Genomic DNA, 18,283 nt, shown 5'->3' on the forward strand with positions numbered 1-18,283 from the left:
CCTTCCATCTCTGGCCATTCTGTAAGGAAGATTCCCTACAATGGGTTGCACAGGAAAATATCCAGGTTTCTGAATAGCTCTTGAGAAGGAGACTCCACCACCTCCCTGGGCAGCTGGTGCCCATGTCTGTCAACTTCAAAGTAAACTCACTCCTTCTAAAGTTCAGATGGAACTTCCTGTGTTCCAGTCTGTGCCCACTGCCCCTCGTCCTGTCACTGGGCACCACCAGAAGAGCCATCCACCTGACCCCCATCCTCTAGATATCGGTAAGAATTGATCAGATCTGCTTTCACCCACTCTTTTCTTTGCTCTTCAATCTCAGCCAGAGAAGCAGAAGCTTGACCACAGAACCTCAACCCTCTCCCACACGGACATCATCTCCTGCCCTCTCCCAGCTTTAATTGCATTCCTTCTTTCCACTTTTCCCCATTCACCCTCTTTCTTCCTGCACCCACTGTGCCAACCGCAACCACCGCCTGCTGTGAGCCACTCTGCTTTGCTTTTCCTGGGGGAGCAGTGATGGAAGCTCCTGCCCGCGCCCCTCCATCCCCACCAGTAACAACACAACAGCCCCAAGTTTGTCTCACTTTTATTTACAGAATTGCACAGCCCGTTTCCCCCACGACACTGGGTCAGACACTGCTTTCCCACATCCATGAGCTGAGCTTCTCCTCTGGGAAGGAGGAGGAGGCTCAGAGTCACTGTTGGGTTTCGCAGGGGCACATGCAACAGCTCCGATGATTGGCAACCACGATAAAGACAATAAAGAAGAGGTGAGGCCGTGGCTGTGCAGCAGCATAGGGCCCCATCCGCCCCAGCTGAGGACTTCTGGCTTTCCCAGCTGTGTGTTTGGACCATCAGTGGGTTTCCTCCTTCGAGTCCTTACACAGGTGGGAGCGCTCACCCCTACGCACCGCCAGGACGCATTGGAACACCAAGCTCCTGGGAGGCAGCAGCCAGGCTGCACCAAGTGCCCAGGCTGTGGTTTGTCAGGAGGGACTGGATGGAGGTACCCAGGACAAGGCACAGCGTGGTGGTGCAGCACCCACAGCCGAGGGAAGGGGCTGGGAGGGAGGCAACACCTGGGGGGGGATCTGTGGCACCCAGGGGTGGGCCGAGCCTTCCGGAGGGAGCACAACCACTGTATGGCCCCACTGCAAACCTGCATGGAAGGGGAGGCAGCAGGAGGGAATGGGGAGAGCAGCAATGAGAGCCTCGTGCTGCCAGCAGACTTCCAGGACCTGGACACTGCGGGCAGGGGCTGCTGCAAGGTGCTGCAAGGTGCTGCACGGATTGTCCTGGGATGGGAGAGAAAACAGACACAGCCCAGAGCTGGGAGAGGCAGGGTGCTGCCTTGTATCCACCAGGGACTTCAAGCCTACAGTCAAGCAGAGGGAAAGAACAAAAAGGCAAGGAACATGAAAGGAAAAACAGCAAGAATGGCACAGGGAGCTTTGCGTCCAAGAAATGACAGGGCTCCATCTTGGAGGGTTCTGTCTGACCCACGTGGGCTCAGCAAAGGAGGGGCACAGTCTGTGAGCACAGCACTGCACACAGGCATCGATGGCACAGCGGTGTGGGGCTGCATGGGCAGGGAATGCCACTGGTGGCATGGAAATGAGACAGAGGGTTTGGTAGCCAGATGTGCTGGAAATGCAGGTGAATGGGGGAGGAGGGGGAATGCCAGCCCTGGAGATGGGACGTGGGGATCATTTTGCTGGAGGACACACAGCAGGCAGGCAGCAATTTCAGGGCTGAACCAAACAGCAGCAGCTCCTCTGGCTGCTGGTATGGAATGTGCTGAGATGTCCCTGTGAGGGACTGCCAGCGAGAGGTCCGGCCTCAAGGCTGAGTGGGGACACCAGCAAAAAGACTCCAGCTCTCCCCTTTTTCCCAAAAGCCCCATTATGAGCTTCTGATAGAGAAAAATGAGGGGGGGTTCAGTCACTGCTACACACCCTCAGCCCCTCCATGGACCTCTGTGGGACGTGCCAAGAGCTGAGAGCATCCGAGTCCTGGGGATGAGCCAGGACCTGCAAGGAAAGCATCCCGTGAGGCCGTGTCTGCACAGGAAAAGGTTTGCTCGTTTTGGAACTCATTCTGAAATTCTCAAAATTACAGTACTTTACAATACAAAACGTCTCCATTCAGCATTTACGCCATTTCAACTCCTTCTGGGGTTACAATAATTATTAAAAACACACAACTTTCTCTAGAAAGGACAGAAACTCCACAAAAAAAAGACCAGAGAGTAACGGGAGAGGTGGCTGCAATATTATCAAAACCAATTTAGTGCAAAGGAGAAGGGGCTCCCAAGGACGGCCGACGAGCAGTGCTTCGTTTGGAGAAAAGGCATAGATTTAACCTCTGAATGAGATCAGGCTGCCAGCTTCTATACTGAAGCTTAGAACATCGACACATAAAGGACTGAAACACAATATGCACGGCCATTAAAAAATAATATTATATATAGATATATATATATATATATGAGATTTCCCACGTATGGTGCTATAGGTGTCCCCTGCTCTGCCAGCCAGCTCCTCCGGGCCGCTCCACGTGGCAGATGCTCCCGATCTGTGTTGGCCAAAGGACGGAGTCCCTCCAGTTGGGCTCAGCCCCGCGGGCTCAGATCCGGCCCCATTTGCTCACCCTGAAGGAGGAGCTGCTCAGACGCTGGTCTCATCCGCCGCCTTTTTCATCAGCTTGGCAGACAGCAGGGAGTGGGGCGCGGGGTGGGGGCTGCGGGTGGGCGGCAGCATGAGGCGCACCTTCTGGTTGGTCCTGCGCCACTCCGAGTACAGCTGGCAGTGGTAGCGGAACGAGACCTGCAGGCAAGGGCACAGCACGGCTCACAGTGGGGGGAGGCGGGCAGCCCTCCTCTCCGCTCATCCCACAGCCCTCGGCCTATGGACACGGCACTGGGCTCGGTGGGGATGGGGCGCTGCAGCTCCCCAACCTTTGAGGAGGGTGGGCGCCCCGTCCCTTGGGTGCCGCAGCCCATGGATGGGTTCCTGGGGCAGCCTGAGCTCGGGGGGCACCCAGCCTGTGGTGGGGTCGGGTGGCAGAGCTTTGGGGCCTCTTCTGACCCATTGCAAAGGGAGGAATTCCCACCAGGGCCAGGCGAGAGGAGGCTGAGTGCAGCCAGACCCATCTCGTAGATCCGCTCTGCCCTTTGGGATCCCCCCTCGCTCTGCACCCTGCCATCACTCAGGCTTCCCGCCTCCCTTCAGCTGCCTGCGCTGTGGCTCTGACACAGAAAGTCAGTTCTCTGGTTTTTGTAGGGTTGAGCCATCTGCTGTGAGAGACTGCAGTGCTGAGGTGATGGGCTGCGTGCCACCTCCTGCTGCAAGGCCGACTGGGAATAAGGCTGTTTGCTTACACACAAGAAGCAAACACAACTCGCAGCCTCTCACAATAAACTGAGCAAAGGGCTCCACCTCGTGTCCCTCTCTGCAAGGAAGCACAGCAGAACCACAGCAGCTGGAGCCACGGCTCATTGCATCACAACACGCACTCCTCTGCTTCCTCTGCACCTCCCAGACACCCAGGAGAGGGAAGCAGTTCCTCTTCAGCTTCCCGAGGTTAGTTTGGCTTCCTATAGAGGTGAAGCTGCAGCAGTTCCCTGCACCAGTAACATCGCCCCAGCACTGGGATCTGCACAGGGACTTCCAAGGAATGCCCAAACCCCAGGGGAAGCTCCATTCTGAGAGATGGGAGCAATGGGTGGTGGGGAAGTGCCTAAAGATCTGACAGCTTGGAGGATCCCTCCCAGCAAGCGGCTGGAGGAGGGTACCAAGGGCAGGAGCACTTCAGGGAGGAAGGGTGAAATGAAGATCCAAACCCAGGGACAGACAGAATGTGAAAGAACAGAATGGGAAATGGGGAACTCTGTGTTCGCCAGCCAGCTGCAGCCCAGGGCTCTCAGCCAGACGTGCTGCATGCTGAACTGCTGCCTGCTTTCCTGCCCAGCTTTGGCAGCTCCCATCTGAACATAATTAAAGGGATGTTCAAGAGGTTTCCTCCCGAGGGGCACAACGCAGCATCCCTTCTGAACACCACCGAGCCCGGGAGCGGCGAGCAGAGCCCTCCTGTGCACTTACCAGCGTCCAAAGGACGTAGATTGTAAAAAGTGCAATAGTCAGTGCTATGAGTCCGATGGCCTCCAGGCGGCTGTTGAACTGCAAATGGTCCTGAGCTCCGCGCAGACACAGCCAGCCCGAGATCGCCGCCAGGGGAGTGATGAACAGGAAACACACCATGTCGCAGAACAGCGTCCTCTTCTCATTGCGGGGACCGGGATCCTTCAGCCACTGCGGGATGGAGAGGAAGAGGGGGGTTAGCAGCACGCAGGGTGCCAGCAAAGCAGGGCTGCTGCAGCAAGGAGCTGCCGTGCATCTCTTGCAGCCTGTGTGCATCTGCTGCCAGCACTCAGCTCGCATCAACCGGCACAACAAAAGGGCTGAGCACGTCAAGGCTGCTTCTAGCAACCGCTGAGGGAAAGGGGAGAGGCAGCTGGGGGGGAAGATGGAAGTAAAGGCTGAGCTCCAGGCTGAGCTCCAGGGGCGGCACAGCCAGCGCTCTGCGGCTGGTGCGGGGCTGTGGGAGACGTTCCTGGACAGCAGCGGCACTTCAGAGCTGCACTCCTGACTCAGGCGAAGCTGCAGCCTCAGGTCCAGCTGAGCCTCAGGTCCAGCTGAGCCTGGCCGTTCCATGGGCTCTCAGGGCACAATGCTGTTCTTGGGGCTCAGCAAGCAGCAGGAGCCCAGCGCCATCAGCAGGGAGCACAGAGAGCGCAGCCACCGTGCCCAGGGACACAGACCGGAGCGCTGCCCATCTCAGCTCGCTCTGCTGCTCCGCATGCATCCAACGATCCGCAACCCTTCCCGGGAGAGGGTTACTGCACTGCTCGGTGTGACCGAGAGGCTCTGCACTGCCCAAAAATCAGCCGGCAGCAGAAAGCACACAGCTCTGCTGCAGGCAGCTTTCCCCCAGCAGACCTCTCCAGAGGCACAACTTCCCAGAGCCTTGACCTGCTTCCAAATTTGGGTTCATTTCAGACACTAGACTTTGACAACAGCAATTGTTCCCGTTTTCCTGGGATGCTGCTATTTTCAGCCTTTCCTTTCCTTTTTTAGAGCAGCAAGCTATTGTGGCTCCTACCAACACCCAGCAGTGCCACAGTACATTTTACCACGAGCTTTGTACAGCTGCTGGCTATGGGGCTGCTGGATCCTTCTCCATTTCCTGCACCACTGCCCTTATTTAAGGTTCGGGTTTTTTTCTGCTCAAAAACCAAAGCTGGTGTCACCTGAGGGCTGCAGCTCTGATTTCAGTCCAAGTATTTGCTGCATGGAGTTCCTGCTCCCAAGTTACCTCCGCACCCAGCTGTGAAGTTCTCTCATCTCACTGCCCTGCTCCAGGTCTGGCAGGTAATTTTGGGGCACTCATTTTCCAAAAGGGAAGATTTAAAGGGACAGTGCACACAAAGCCCCTTCCCCTGACACAGATGGGGTGTAGAAGGTATGCAAGGAGTTAATAGGACAGCACTGGTCGAAACAACATGGGAACAAACAGAGCTGTGCAGGCTGCAAGCTGAGGAGCACAGCTGGGGACCAAGCAATGCTGCAATGTAAAGAACAAGTTAAAGGCATTCTTAAAGCCCTTCTGAGCACGGCTGGATGGCCTGACAGCCAGCAGGAAGTTTAAGAGTGGCCACAACTGTGGCTTGGCCAGGAGAAGGGAGGGAGACCTGCATGTCATCTTGCAGAGATGAGTGGTGATGAGCTGCATGGGGAAGATAAGGACCACACACAGCCCTGAGCAGCCCTAGGAGGAAGCGAGGGCGGGCAGCAGCCCAGCTGCACAGCAAAGCTGCTCCTACATCACTGTGCTGGCAGTCCTGCTGTCTGAAGTCAAGTAACTCAACTCCACAGCCATCCCAACCCCAGCCATCCCAATCCTCACCATTCCAACCCCAGCCCTCATAAAACCCAACCTCAGCCATCCAAAGCCCCAACTCCAGCCATCCCAACCCCAAACCCCAGCCATCCTAAACTCTGCCATCTGAACCCCAAACCATAGCTGTCCCAACCCCAGCCACCTGAACCCCAAACCCCAGCCATTCCAACTCTACCCATCTGAACACAAAATCTCAGCCATCCCACACCTCAGCCATCCCAACCTAAATCATAGCCATCCCATCCCATAGCCATCCTAACCCCAGACATCTGAACCCCAAATCCCAGCCATCCCAACTCCAAACCCTAGCCATCCCAAACCCAGAGACCTGAACCCCAAATCCCAGCCATCTTAACCCCAAACCCTTGCCCATCTCAATCCCAAACCCTAGCCATCCTGAACTCCAACTACCCCAACCTCAAGTCCTAGCAGTCTCAACCCCAACCCAAAGCTGGCCCAACCCTAAACCCTAGCCATCCAAACCCTAGCCATCCCAACCCCAAACCCCAACCATCCCAACCCCAAACCAAAGCTGTTCTAACCCCAAACCCCAACCATCCCAACCCCAAACCAAAGCTGTTCTAACCCCAAACCCCAGCCATCCCAACCCCAAACCAACCCCAAACCCTAGCCATCCCAAACCTCAGTCATCTTGACCCCAAATCCCAGCCATCCCAACCCCAGCCACCCACTTGACATTCCCAGCTTCAGCCCTGCACAGCCTGGGGCACGCAGCACTCAGCTGTTCTATCTGACCTGGCCCAGCAGCAGTCCTGCAGCATCCTGTCTTTGGATATGAAGACATCGTGGGTCACTTTTGACCCCAGTACAATAAGAACCTGAAGGCAAACTGGTATTCTGTTGCATCTTGTTCTATTTATACTCCTTGTAACCTTTGAAAGTCCCCCCATCCTCCCCAAGATGGGAGCCAAACATGTAAAGGCAGGAAGCAAATTAATTTCCTTTTGAAGTAGTTGATTTCCATTGCCAAGATGCACTGACACAGTGAAAAGGGAACACAATGAGCCACCCTGAGGGCGAGGGGTTTCTGGCACAGCAGCAGACTAATGCACATGGGACTTAAAACAAACCTTGTAAACTATCCAAAAAGTGGTCAGATTAAACAATTTTTGTAGGGAGAACCGTCAAGTAAACATGGGAAAGCAACAAAAGGGCAACGTGCTCTTCTTCCAGGCCGAGTCCAAAAACAATTGCTTCCACGCTGCAAATAAGAGTGCCTAAAAGGAGATGAGAAGCTGCAACACAGCTCCCAGACTGGCGACGACCTCTCTGCAGGAGACAAGATGTATTTCTGTCCTCCAGCACAACTCTGGGGCCTTCCAGATGTTCCTCCCCCCGGTACCAGCAGGGCTGTGGGATGAGAGGGCTGATTGTGGGGTGCTTTTGAGCCTCAGGGGATGGAAGCAGCAGGAGCAGTGAGCAGAGGGAGGCTCTGGGATACCAGTAGCTGCTCTGGGAGCAATGAGCAGAGCTCACTGCCATGGAGAGGCGTCCCAGGCAGCCCAGCCCTGCATGGGGAGCAGCACATCACACCCCAGCACTGGAACAGGCTGCCAGGGAGGTGGTGGAGTCTCCTTCTCTGGAGATGTTCAAGACCTGCCTGGATGCCGACCTGTGCGACCTGCTGTAGGGAACTGCTTTGGCAGGGGGTTGGACTCGATGAGCTCTGGAGGTCCCTTCCAACCCCTACAATTCTGTGATTCTGCCCCAAGAGCAGCTGTCCCAGCAGCGCCCAGCACTGGGGGTTATGAACACGCTGAGCTTTGGCTCCATGCAGAGCTAAAGGGAAACATGAGAGCAGAACTGGGCTCAGCGGGAGCCAGGAGGGATTTGGTTTTGCTGGGTGCAGGGCTCGGATAGGAGCTCACACTGAGAAAGGAGAGATCAGAGCTGGGGCAAGGCTGAGAGGAGCACAGGGGATGGAGAATGGTGCAGGGAGAAGAGTTCGAGGAAAGCAAAGCAAACAGCCCATCTGCCAGGGAGATAAGACCCCAGGGAGGGTGGGGTGAGCAAACAGCACAGCTCACTTCTCTGAACTGGATGGGGTGCAGCCAAGCTGCCCCAAAGCAGTCCTTTTCCATAGGCAAAACAATCGCTGTGCAATAAAACACACAGAAAGCAGCGGGAGCAAAACCACAGCGTGTCCTGGGCTGCATCACACACTCAGCAGGAAGCCTTCTGCAGAAGCACAGGGACACGAGGACTCCGACTGACAAGAGTGGGTGAGGCAGATTTAAGGAGGACAAAGCAAACCCAGCCAGCCCTGCTTGGGAGCCATGTGAGCAGCCCCAGCCTGGGCAAAGCTGGGAGGCTGCCCTCCTCCTGCACTGCTCAGGACAGCAGAGATGCAGACATCTTCTGGAGATGACTCCTGAGCAGTAACCACGGGTTTTCTGTGTCTGACATTGTTTGAAATAAGAAAGTCCCCTGCTCCTACCTCAATTACTTGTTGCAATTCCTCATGACCTCTATTCTGACTTCCCAGCTCTTTAGCAGGCGAAGGAGGTTACGCTTCCTTGGCAATCTGGGATCATCCCCTTCCCTGCATTTTCAGCTCCTTGCCCCAGCACACAGACAAAGCATCAGCCAGAATGGAGAATAACGTGTGCCATGGCAGGGATTTGGGAACTGGCTGGGATGCAGCAGGCTCTGGGAAAGTTTTGCTCCATGCAGGAACGCAGAAGGCTGTGGGAAAGGTTTGCTCCACGCAGAGATGATGCAGCAGGCTGTGGGGAAGGTTTGCTCTGTGGTTGTGGGTTCAAAATCACTCACACAGTGCCAGGGTTGTGGCTCTCACGGGATGGCAGAGCTGCTCCCTAACGTGTCTCCAGTTTCATGGGGCAAACAGTGGACTTTGACCACAGCTGTGACCTGGCACAGTCACATGTGAGCATCACTTCCTCACAAGTTCCAAAACACCCCCACCCCCAAGGAAGGACAGGAGCAGAGAATGTCTCAGATAAGGAGATGGGGAACCACGTCACCCCTCCGTGACAAAGCAGCCCCTTCCCAGCCCTATTCTGAGAAATGCACCAACAGCTTGGGACTGAAAGGTCCCAAAAGCAGCTGGTGAAGAGCTGGTGAAGAGCCCAATCTGGTGTGAGGACGAGATTACAGCAGAGGGCAGACAGAGGGTGTGAGTGGGAAGTGCTGGTGAGCTGCTGGGTGCTGCCGGCTCTCTCTGAAGGGTTCTGTGCTGAGGGCATGGCTGTGTCTGGGCTGGAATGTTTGCAACCTCTGAAACAGCCAGCTGAAAGTTTTTTGGTCAGAGAGGATTTTATACATTTCAGCAGCTGGGAGAGAAGAGATAAGATTCAGAGAACACCAACTGCTGACGTAATGCCCTCTGGCAAATTGCTTTTCTAAAGACAGTGCTCTGAAGTCACCTCTGGCTGTGGCTGTCCAGGCAGCAACAGTGGGCTGTAAATTAAGCAGTCATCATTAAAATAGAACCTCAGCTTGGCAAAACACAGACTGAGCACTGCTCCAGCCATGGGACTCTTCCCCCCTGGGCTCCTCCTTGGGCTGCAGTGGAGATAAAAGAAGCAGAGCAGGGCTGCAGGGAGGAGGGTACTGGCACTGCCCCCCCGGGAACTGATAGGAATGGGAATACAGACAGCCAAAGCAACATGCAGCTGTGCCTCAGTTTAAACCCAACTGATGGAGCTGGGGGAACCACAGAGTGGGCTCAGAGCAGCACAGTTACAAACCAGAGCTTCCATTGTAGCACCCCAGGCGTGCCGTGCCACCTTCCTACACAGTCCTGCAGTGCTGCCAGAAATGCCAACTGCTATCAGTGCCACCTACCCAGCTCCAGCCTGTTCAGTCAGTCCAGTTCTCTTCTAAACAGAACCCCTCTGCAGCCCCAGCTGGTGCCCCCAGCTCAGGCTGCTCAGGGCCCATGTGTGGCCCAAGGGCAGCTCCAGGGATGGGGCACCCACAGAAGATGTGGCCACGCTGCCCTCATCCCTCACACACAGAGGGCTTCACTGCAGGCAGCTGCTATAAACCCTGGGGCAAGAGGAAGCCTGAAGGGTGAGCACAGCAGAGCACCTAAGCAGGGGAAGCGTAGGAGCCCAGTACCCCCATGGCAATGGCCAGAGGGGGATCCCCACCCACTGTGGAGCAGCCATGGGATGCAGAGCCCTCAGGTCAGCAGGAAGGAGCCTGACACCACTGCCTCCAAGCACACATCGGTGCTCCTCAGTGGAGGACGGGTCACAGGACGGGTCCTTTGCCAGCAGCACCAGCAGCCACCATCTCTCACTTTTCAGAGCAGAACACAAGGAAATCACAGACAACCGACGTAACGCTGTGAGAAAAGATGAAAGCCAACAGGAAAAAAAAACAGTAATTGCATTTCTGAAGGCTTCGTATCTCAGGCAGTCACGCGGTGACCTCTGTGTTTGGTTGCTGAGGGCGGAGGTTTGTCTGTAAGTGCAATGGTTCCCAAGGTTGTGGGGGGGTTTGCAGACAGGGGCTGCCCCAGACGCTGCTCCTGCACCATCAGAACATCACTGGGCCCAATGAGAGCTTTGGTTTCCTACACAAAGCACCCTGTGTGAGTGTCTGGGTACCAAGAGGAGGGGGACACAGCACAGAGCACACAGACACGGGGCACATCAGTCAGAAAAGCAAAGCAGGAAGAAAGCGGTACCTCTGTCAAAGGCCTCGGTCTTCTCTCTACAACAAATTCTGTGTGGCAGAGCTCACAGTAACTTGTGTTGGAGGAGGACAACCATTTTTCCAGGCAGCTCTTGTGCACGGTGCCCAGTGTTCCTGTGCAGTCACATGGGGAAAGCAGTCCCTCCCCATTTCCACCTTCGTGACAGATTCGACAGATGGGACCGTCACTACAGAGGCAGACAGAAAAACAGAAGGAAATCACAGTCAGACAGGCAGGCTGGGGAACTTCTCACCCTCCACCCCTCCCCCAGCTACAAGGTTCAATTATAGACTCATATCTCTTAATAGAGCCCAAGATCTGCTCTCCTGGAAGCTCAGGGCACCGCAGGTGCTGTATGAGGCCAGTGCTGTGCCACCCCAGCTCTTGTCCCGAACAGCACAATGCTTTCCACATGCTTACAGACCTGCCAAACCCTGCTCACCACTTCTCCACGAGCAGCAGAGCTCTGCTCCATTTGGCCACACCTCAGAGAGAAGCACAGCACCTCTCCAGTCACCTTCACTGCCCCTCCCCGCATCCTTTCCATTTCTCACACCCCATCAGAGCTGCAGCAATCGGAGCTGTGCAGCTTCCAGGATTATTGCAGTGCCTGTGCTCTGTTCTGTCCTGCGTTGCTTCCTAAATCCCAGCATTGCATTTACTTTTTGGAGACTGCTGGAGCTCACACATGGCTGCCACACAGCCATGATCTCCTTCCTCTGAACCCACTACGATGTCAGGCCAGGGTGAGCGCTCTTCATTGCACCATTCCGCACTGAATCAATCACTGCAGGCCTTTCCAGCAAGGTTCAGCTCCTAACAACAGGCACCTGGTGCCATTCTAGGTCCAAGGGCATCCCAGCTGGCCTGCAAAGCACAGGTGCACTGGAAGCCCCACACATCTGCCAGCCCCATAATGGCTCCCTGAGAAACCTCCAAGGGCTGCAGCCACAGAAGTCTGCCAGTCTGAGCAGCTCTGTGCTGCTCCTCTGCACCCAACCCTCATCAAGACCACCTAGGGACAAAAATAAGAGCCCTTCCCCTCCTGAACCACAAAGGCAAGTCACTCACTGGTGCCTCCTCTCTCCTAGCTCCCAAGCAGCCACCTCTGTGATGCAACACCTTTCTCTCAGATTCGTAGCTGCACAGGTTTGGGAGTGGGAAGCAGGGTGAGAAAAGAACACCTCTTGTTGGAAGGCCCCATTCCGTGCCCTCTGAAAAACAGGATGAGCTCCACCAGCCTTTGTGCCCACACTGCCGACAGGACAGCAGCCACCTCACCTCATCTCAACGCTCAAACATGACCCCCATTCTGACCCGTGTGGGATTCCAACGGAGCAGAGGCAGGACAAGCAATCTGCAGCCTTCAGAAGCAGCAGCACTACTTGCATTTGTTTGCACCACCTAAAGCAAGAACGTGACCCTCTGGAACAGACACAGCAATTCACAATGCACAGAAAAAGGGCTGGAAAAAAGCAGACATGGGACAGGAAGGGCTGAGGAGAGCCAGCAAGAAAGCACACTTTGGCTCAGGAAAGCAGAAGGAAGATTTTTGCTGGAGGTGTGCAGGTTTCATCACAGTCAGATTCATGAGATCTGCCTGACGACCCCCTGGCACTGCTGTGAAGCTCAGCAATACCTCATTTACCATCAGTGCAGCGTGAGAGCAACAAAATCGAAGTCCGTTCTCAGGGCCTCAGCGCGGACCAAAAAAAACCCAGGCCCTAAGTGCTCTCACGCATCTGTTATTTCCTAATAAAAGCATCTGTAAGACATTTCATCCCTTCTCTTCCTGTTTGAGGAGTTTCATATTTCCAGAGCGTTAATATAACCTTGGCTACCCATAAACAATCCAGAAGGAAAAAATTTGCTGACAGTGCGAGAGAGAAATAAAAAAGAACAACAGCCTTCCTTCTTATCAGCCTCTGTTTTCCTTCCTTCCTATCTGGAGGAGGAGTTGCTCACCCCAAACAGTCTCAGCAGTGCGGTGACCCCAGGCTGCTCGTGCACTCACACTGTGGTTGGGGTAGGAGTGGGATGCAAGCTGGGACTGCTGGCACGGCCTGGGCTGAGTGATGCTGCAAAGCACCCTCTGTTGCAGAAGCTGCTCAAAATACTTAATGAAAAGTGTTGCAAAAGGAGTCCAAGCAAGGCAACATGCATCCCCTCCAGCAGCAGCTGGGCAGCGCGTCCTGCAGCACGCAGCTCCTGTCCTCGGGCTGCAGAACCAATGCTTCACTCTGAGCCCACCCTGCGAGAGGAGCTTTGCCACACACAGCCCTCAAAGCACCTGTGTACAGCACGGAGCTCTGCTTTTCTGCACAGCTGAGCGCACACAGGGCTTTGGGGCAGCACGCGATGCCCTGTCTGACACTCCTGGCCCATGCAGGACCCCATGAAGGGGCCGAAAATTCACCCCAACACCATCTCAGCCGACCCCCACCACAAACAACACTTTATTGCCAACCCCCCTTTCGAGCCACAAAAACAGGGATAAAGCAGACGAGCAGCACCAGCCTGACCTCTGTGCACCCAGCGCCTTGATGACGGTGGAGAGCAGGCGGCCATCCTTGGCGGTGACCTGGGTGACGAACTGCGGCCGCCCCATGTCCGAATCCTCCACCGACTTGGAGAGCGCAGCGCCGCCTGGGCAGTCGCACAGGGAGCCGGGCAGGTGGCAGCAGTCACCCGTCGTCATCGCAGCTCCGCACCTCGCTGCCGCGGGGACCTGCGGGACGGGAAGGGCTGTGAGCACCTAGCACAGAACCCGAACCCTCGCCTCACCCCTGGGCGCCGGCAGCGCGCTTTGCTCCTCCTTCACCCCCGATGACTTCCACCCCCCCCCAGCCTCGTGTCGCACACCTGCTTTGTAGAGAACTGCCAGCGCTCAGCCTTCAGTGGAGGCTTCCAAACCAAAGCACCCGACGTGGGGATGGTGTGAGCACAGGGGCTGACCCAAAAGCACACATCCAAAGCCTCTGTGCAAGCTGCAACGTTTCACTGCACACAGCCCTGACTGCTGCGCCACCCGGCTCTCTCCACCTGCGCCCAGGTGCTTTCCGACCCCAAAAGCTGCCCCTCTGCCATCTCTGACTTTCATTCTGTATTTCTTCACAGCACCAGGAGGGCAGCAGGGTGGCTGCACTCCTTCCCCTTCCAGCACTCCAAGCCCAGCGTGGTTTGTGCAGCAGCCCTTCGAGCAGCCCGCACACACAGCCAGCAGCAGACAATGCTGGCACCTCTGGGATTTACACTGAAAGAGAGGGCAGGGAGGTGGAGGGGCAGAGCAGAGCTGACAGGAGCAGAGCCGGCTCCAATGAGCAGAGCCCCACACACCCAGGAGGGCTTCCTGATGCACAGGAAGGGCTGCGTTGCTCCTCCATGGGGTCACACAGAAGGTAACCAAAACCAACAGCTGCTGGAGCCCTGCAAACCACAATCCAGGTAAGCAGAGCCCTGTTCCTCCTCCATCAATCTGCAGACCTTTCCTCTGCGTTTGGAATAGGCTTCAGCTCACGGTGGGTTCAGGAATCAACCAACCAAACCAACAGGAATCTTCCCATCAACTCCAAAATGAGCGAGCACCGCCCCGACCCAACTGCTCCATCCATCTGTGCACAGCACCCAGGGCTCTGCTGCTTCTCTCACTGCTCTCCGCTGAGAACAAAGCAAAGCTACAAACTGTCCAGATCCACAGAGCAAAAAGAAAGATGATAAGCGCCATCGGAATGACTTCACTCAGCTGCTCTGTGCGTCAAGGAGCTCTCTCAATTTTACAGGCCTCTCTCTGAGGCAGACATGGGGAGATGTATGCTTTTAATAAAGAGGTCGGATCCATTTGTTCAGCCAAAACCTTGTTTATTTTTAAGTCCAGAGGATAAAAAGGTCCATTTTGTGCTCTGGAACAAAGCCACTCTCCTGTCCCTCGTGGGATCACGGTGCTGCACATCCATCGGATCCCAGCAGCCACGTGTGGGGCTGGATGGGATCCGCCACCCTCAGCCCAGCAGGAAATGCACGGCTTTCAGTTACAAGTTATTTGGCATTTCCACATGGGAGTCCATCCCAGGGTGGAGCCTGAAGTCACCACTTTAATATGTAACTGACTCACATCACTCGGGGAGCACGAAGGCAAAGCAGCAACGCAGCTCATGGAGAAGGAACCGAAATCCAAAGATAACATCTGCAGTGCTCTGCTTCCAGCTCCATACCCAGCGGACACGAGTGGGCCGTGCAGCCAGGCCAGGCCCTTCCTGGCTCACAACCAGCAGCTTGGTGGATCCAAAGCCCACCTCACCATGGGAGCAGGTCAGGGCTGGATCCACCTCCTCGCATCGAGTTGACCCAGGATGCAAACAGCTGAGCTTGCAGAGATTGCTCAAACTGAAGAGAAAACAAACTGTGGTGGTGGAAAATTGGCTTGGGAAAGCGAGCTACACAGCAGGGCTGCACAGCTCCAACACGTGCAGTAAGACAGCAAGCACCCTGCTCCAGCATAACGTCCTCCCTGAAGCCTTCCAGCCCCACTGCTGTCACCCAGAGGGCAGCAGGAGTTTCCAAACTCCCTGGAACAATTGCACAGCTCGAGAGCACAGAGACCAAGGCCATTCTGCTCTCCATCCAAAAGAAGCGTGCAGCAGGAACGAGGAAATGCTGAGCAGCTGGAGGGTCCCCACCTGAGTTCTGCATATTTGCACTCTGCAGGCTGTAAGAGAGTTATTTCTCCCAGATGGGGGAAGCACAGAGGCGAGGCAAACACCCAGCATGGAAATCAGAACAACACAGGAGTGACTGCAGCAGGAAGAGGACCATGGTCAGAGGGGCTGCTGCACCCAACTGCTGCTCACGCAAGCTTACACCAAACCCCAGAAACAATCTTCCCACCTCTCACCTTCCCAAACCAGTTCCATCCCTCTTGGATTGCAGACACTACGCTTTATAACCGCGTGATCACCAGCAAAGTGAGAGGCTTTCCCAGCTGCCACCAAGCATGGGATGAGAGGAGCGGCCCAAAGCACTCCTGCTTTTCAAAGGCTGCAGAGCTGGTTTGATCTATGGAAGCAAACAGACAGCACTCAAAGCAAACAACAACAAGCCAAGCTGCTGCAGGGCTCTGGCTTTTTTTCAGTTCTGTTTGTCCAAACCTACTCTCTGCCGAGGGCTGAAGGCAGCAGCACTGTTTTGCTGTTTGAGAAAGCACATGCTTCCGTGTTACCCTGTCACAGCTCCGAGGAGTCAACCTGCAGGACCTTCCCTGCAGCGCGTGGTCAGCACTGGCAACAACAGAGGTGCTGCAGAGGGTCTCCCCAGCCCCACATCAGCCATTTTCATAACAGATGTCATAAGGAAACAGCTGACAAGCAGCTGGGACATGAGAAACTCCTCCTCCTCCTCCTCAGAGCGCTCCACAGACATTGGTTTTTGAGAGGTGCACAGCAGTGTGATTCACTCCGCACCACCACCATACACACCCCATGCATCCCATTGCTATTCTCCTTCTGCAGAGAAAGAAAGAAGCTTCAGCAAGGCTTGAAAGCCATATTTAAATCATGAAGCACCATGAAGAATACACAGCTATCACAGCCCAGAGCAGTGCTTGCACTTTTTGGAAGGGAAGCTGCACCCAACTGTGCTGCAGCTCCCTGGCTTCCCATTTCCCTGCACTTCTGGGGCCTCCACCAAACAACAGCAGCAGCAATGCAGGAATGCACTGCTCCTATCCCAAGAGCCCTCCTTTCAAGAGAGGCAGCATCTGAATTAACACCAATGCTCGGCAGCTCCCTGCTGCTGTGCTTTCACCTTCCAGGCAGCTTCAATGCAACTCCAAACAAATGGATTTTCCAGCTCTGGACACTCCATCAGAAAAGGGAAAGGAAGAAAAAGAAGAAAACCCAAACTGCACAGCTGATCCAAGATCTCAGCGTCCTTCTCTCCCACTTAAGCCTGCACTATTTTGCTTAGCTTGCACGTCTGGAGACACAGGCCTCGACTGGTCTGTCTGTAGGGATGCACAACAAAAAATGGCGAGGAAATAAATTGGAAAACCATCCAGAACGCGGCGTACCTTGCAAACAGCTGCCAGCAAACCCAAGCAGCTTTTCCTTGCACCAGAACTGAAGCCATCAAAACTTCCGAGAGCAAGAAGTGCCAAAGCCAAGGGCTTCCTGCATCGCCCTCCTCGCAGACACCACTCTCATCTGCCCTGTGCTCTCACCGCAGCACTGCTGCTCCTGGTCCCTCTCTTCGGCAGCAGGAGGAGAACGTTGCCTTCAGTCCATCGCTGCCGATGGAACCGCTGCTCCGAGCTTAAAAAGCATCCCAAACTGAGTCAAAGCAAAGGAGGGGAAAATAAACTCGTGCTGGAGTTTATAGTCCAGGGCGCCTGGCTCCTCCCCTTGTCTTCCAATAAAAAGTTCCGTGCTTTTTAGATCAGAAGCCAAGCTAGTTTAAACAATAGAGAGAAAAACAGCCGCTCCATTTACTCCCATTGTGTCTCAGCACCAGGAGCTCTCGCAGGCGCACGCAGCAGCTCCTACCAGCACCTCAGACCCGCACCCAGCCTCTGCCCGCCCAGTTCGCAGCCGCTGGAAGCACAGCGCTCGATTTTGGCCGTGCCGTCGCGACGAATCTCTGCAGTTCCCTCCCGGAGCAACCGCTGCGTCCTGCCTTTGCTCCAGCCGGGCCTGCAGCAACAACGTGGGACGGAAAGCGTCCACAAAACGCGTCCGAAGGCCCCGGGACGCCGCTCATGGCCGGCTGCAGGGCCGGGAGCCCCGGGAGGAACGGGGGCTGCCAACGGTGAAACCTTCCCTGCACCGGAGAGCGGCCCTCCCGGCCCCGCAGACGCCGCCCCCCCCCCCCCCCCCCCGGGCCCCCCCCCCCCCCGGTGCCCCCCCGGTGCCCCTCTGGTGCCCCCCCGTACCTCCCGTACCTGCAGTCCCGGCCCCGCGGCCCCTCAGCGCGCGGCGCGCCGCCCCATCGCCGGTCCTGCGCCCGTCGGGCACCCGCCCCCCCAGCCGGCCCGCCCACCCGGGGGCACCGCAGGCCGCCAGCCAATCCCCGAGCGGCGTCTAGAGGACGTCAAGACCCTCTCTCACCCAATCGGCTGCGCGGAAGCTCTGTCAGCGTCGGAACGCGACCACGCTGGCAACAGGCGCTGACCAATAGCGGCTCGGCTGAGAGGCAGAGCCCCGCCCATTGGAACCAAGGGCACGGAAGTCCCGCCCCCCCCAACGCCCGGCCACGCCGCGGGGCGGAACCGGCAGGGTGGGAAAATGGGCGGGGGGGGGGGGGGGGGGGAGAGCGGAACCGGGCGGTGATGGGCGGCACAACGCGGAGCTGCCGCTGCTCCTGGGGATCAGCCCTGGGCGGAGCGACACTGCGGGGAGGGGAAAAGGGAAGGGAAAAAAACAGGGGAAAGGGGAAGGAAAGGAGAAAAAGAGGGGAAAAAGGGAAAGAGTGAAAAAGAGGGGAAGGGGGGGGGGGCCGACAGGGGCGGGACAGGAAAAAGGGAAGGAAACTCAACTCTTGGAAAGGGGAGATGACAGCAGGACGAGGGGAAATGGTTTGAATTGAGGGAGGGCAGATGGAGGCTGGATGTCAGGGGAAGTTCTGTGCTGTGAGAGTGGTGAGGGG

The 18,283-nt window shown here is 56.0% G+C and overlaps 1 protein-coding gene across 3 annotated transcripts; it reads right to left on the bottom strand.

The window, feature by feature from the left end:
- Window positions 1-577: 577 nt before the first annotated feature.
- Window positions 578-17,613, bottom strand: MARCHF2 (membrane associated ring-CH-type finger 2). 3 transcript variants are annotated; one of them, XM_042886806.1, is made up of 5 exons: window positions 17,580-17,613; window positions 13,171-13,376; window positions 10,640-10,835; window positions 4,104-4,313; window positions 578-2,828 (listed from the first exon to the last, which is right to left on the bottom strand). In XM_042886806.1, exons 2-5 carry the CDS (start codon window positions 13,344-13,346, stop codon window positions 2,670-2,672), a joined length of 741 nt encoding a protein of 246 aa, XP_042742740.1. In that variant the 5' UTR covers window positions 13,347-13,376; window positions 17,580-17,613; the 3' UTR covers window positions 578-2,669. The 3 variants fall into 3 exon arrangements, with proteins under 3 accessions (XP_042742740.1, XP_042742739.1, XP_042742742.1); XM_042886805.1 differs by lacking the exon at window positions 17,580-17,613 and adding an exon at window positions 16,713-17,424; XM_042886808.1 differs by lacking the exons at window positions 578-2,828; window positions 4,104-4,313; window positions 17,580-17,613 and adding an exon at window positions 6,818-7,332.
- Window positions 17,614-18,283: the final 670 nt, after the last annotated feature.

Source organism: Lagopus leucura, unplaced genomic scaffold (genome assembly GCF_019238085.1).
Source record: "Lagopus leucura isolate 7727_CA_CO unplaced genomic scaffold, USGS_WTPT01 Super-Scaffold_100064, whole genome shotgun sequence".
Lineage (NCBI taxonomy): Eukaryota > Metazoa > Chordata > Aves > Galliformes > Phasianidae > Lagopus > Lagopus leucura.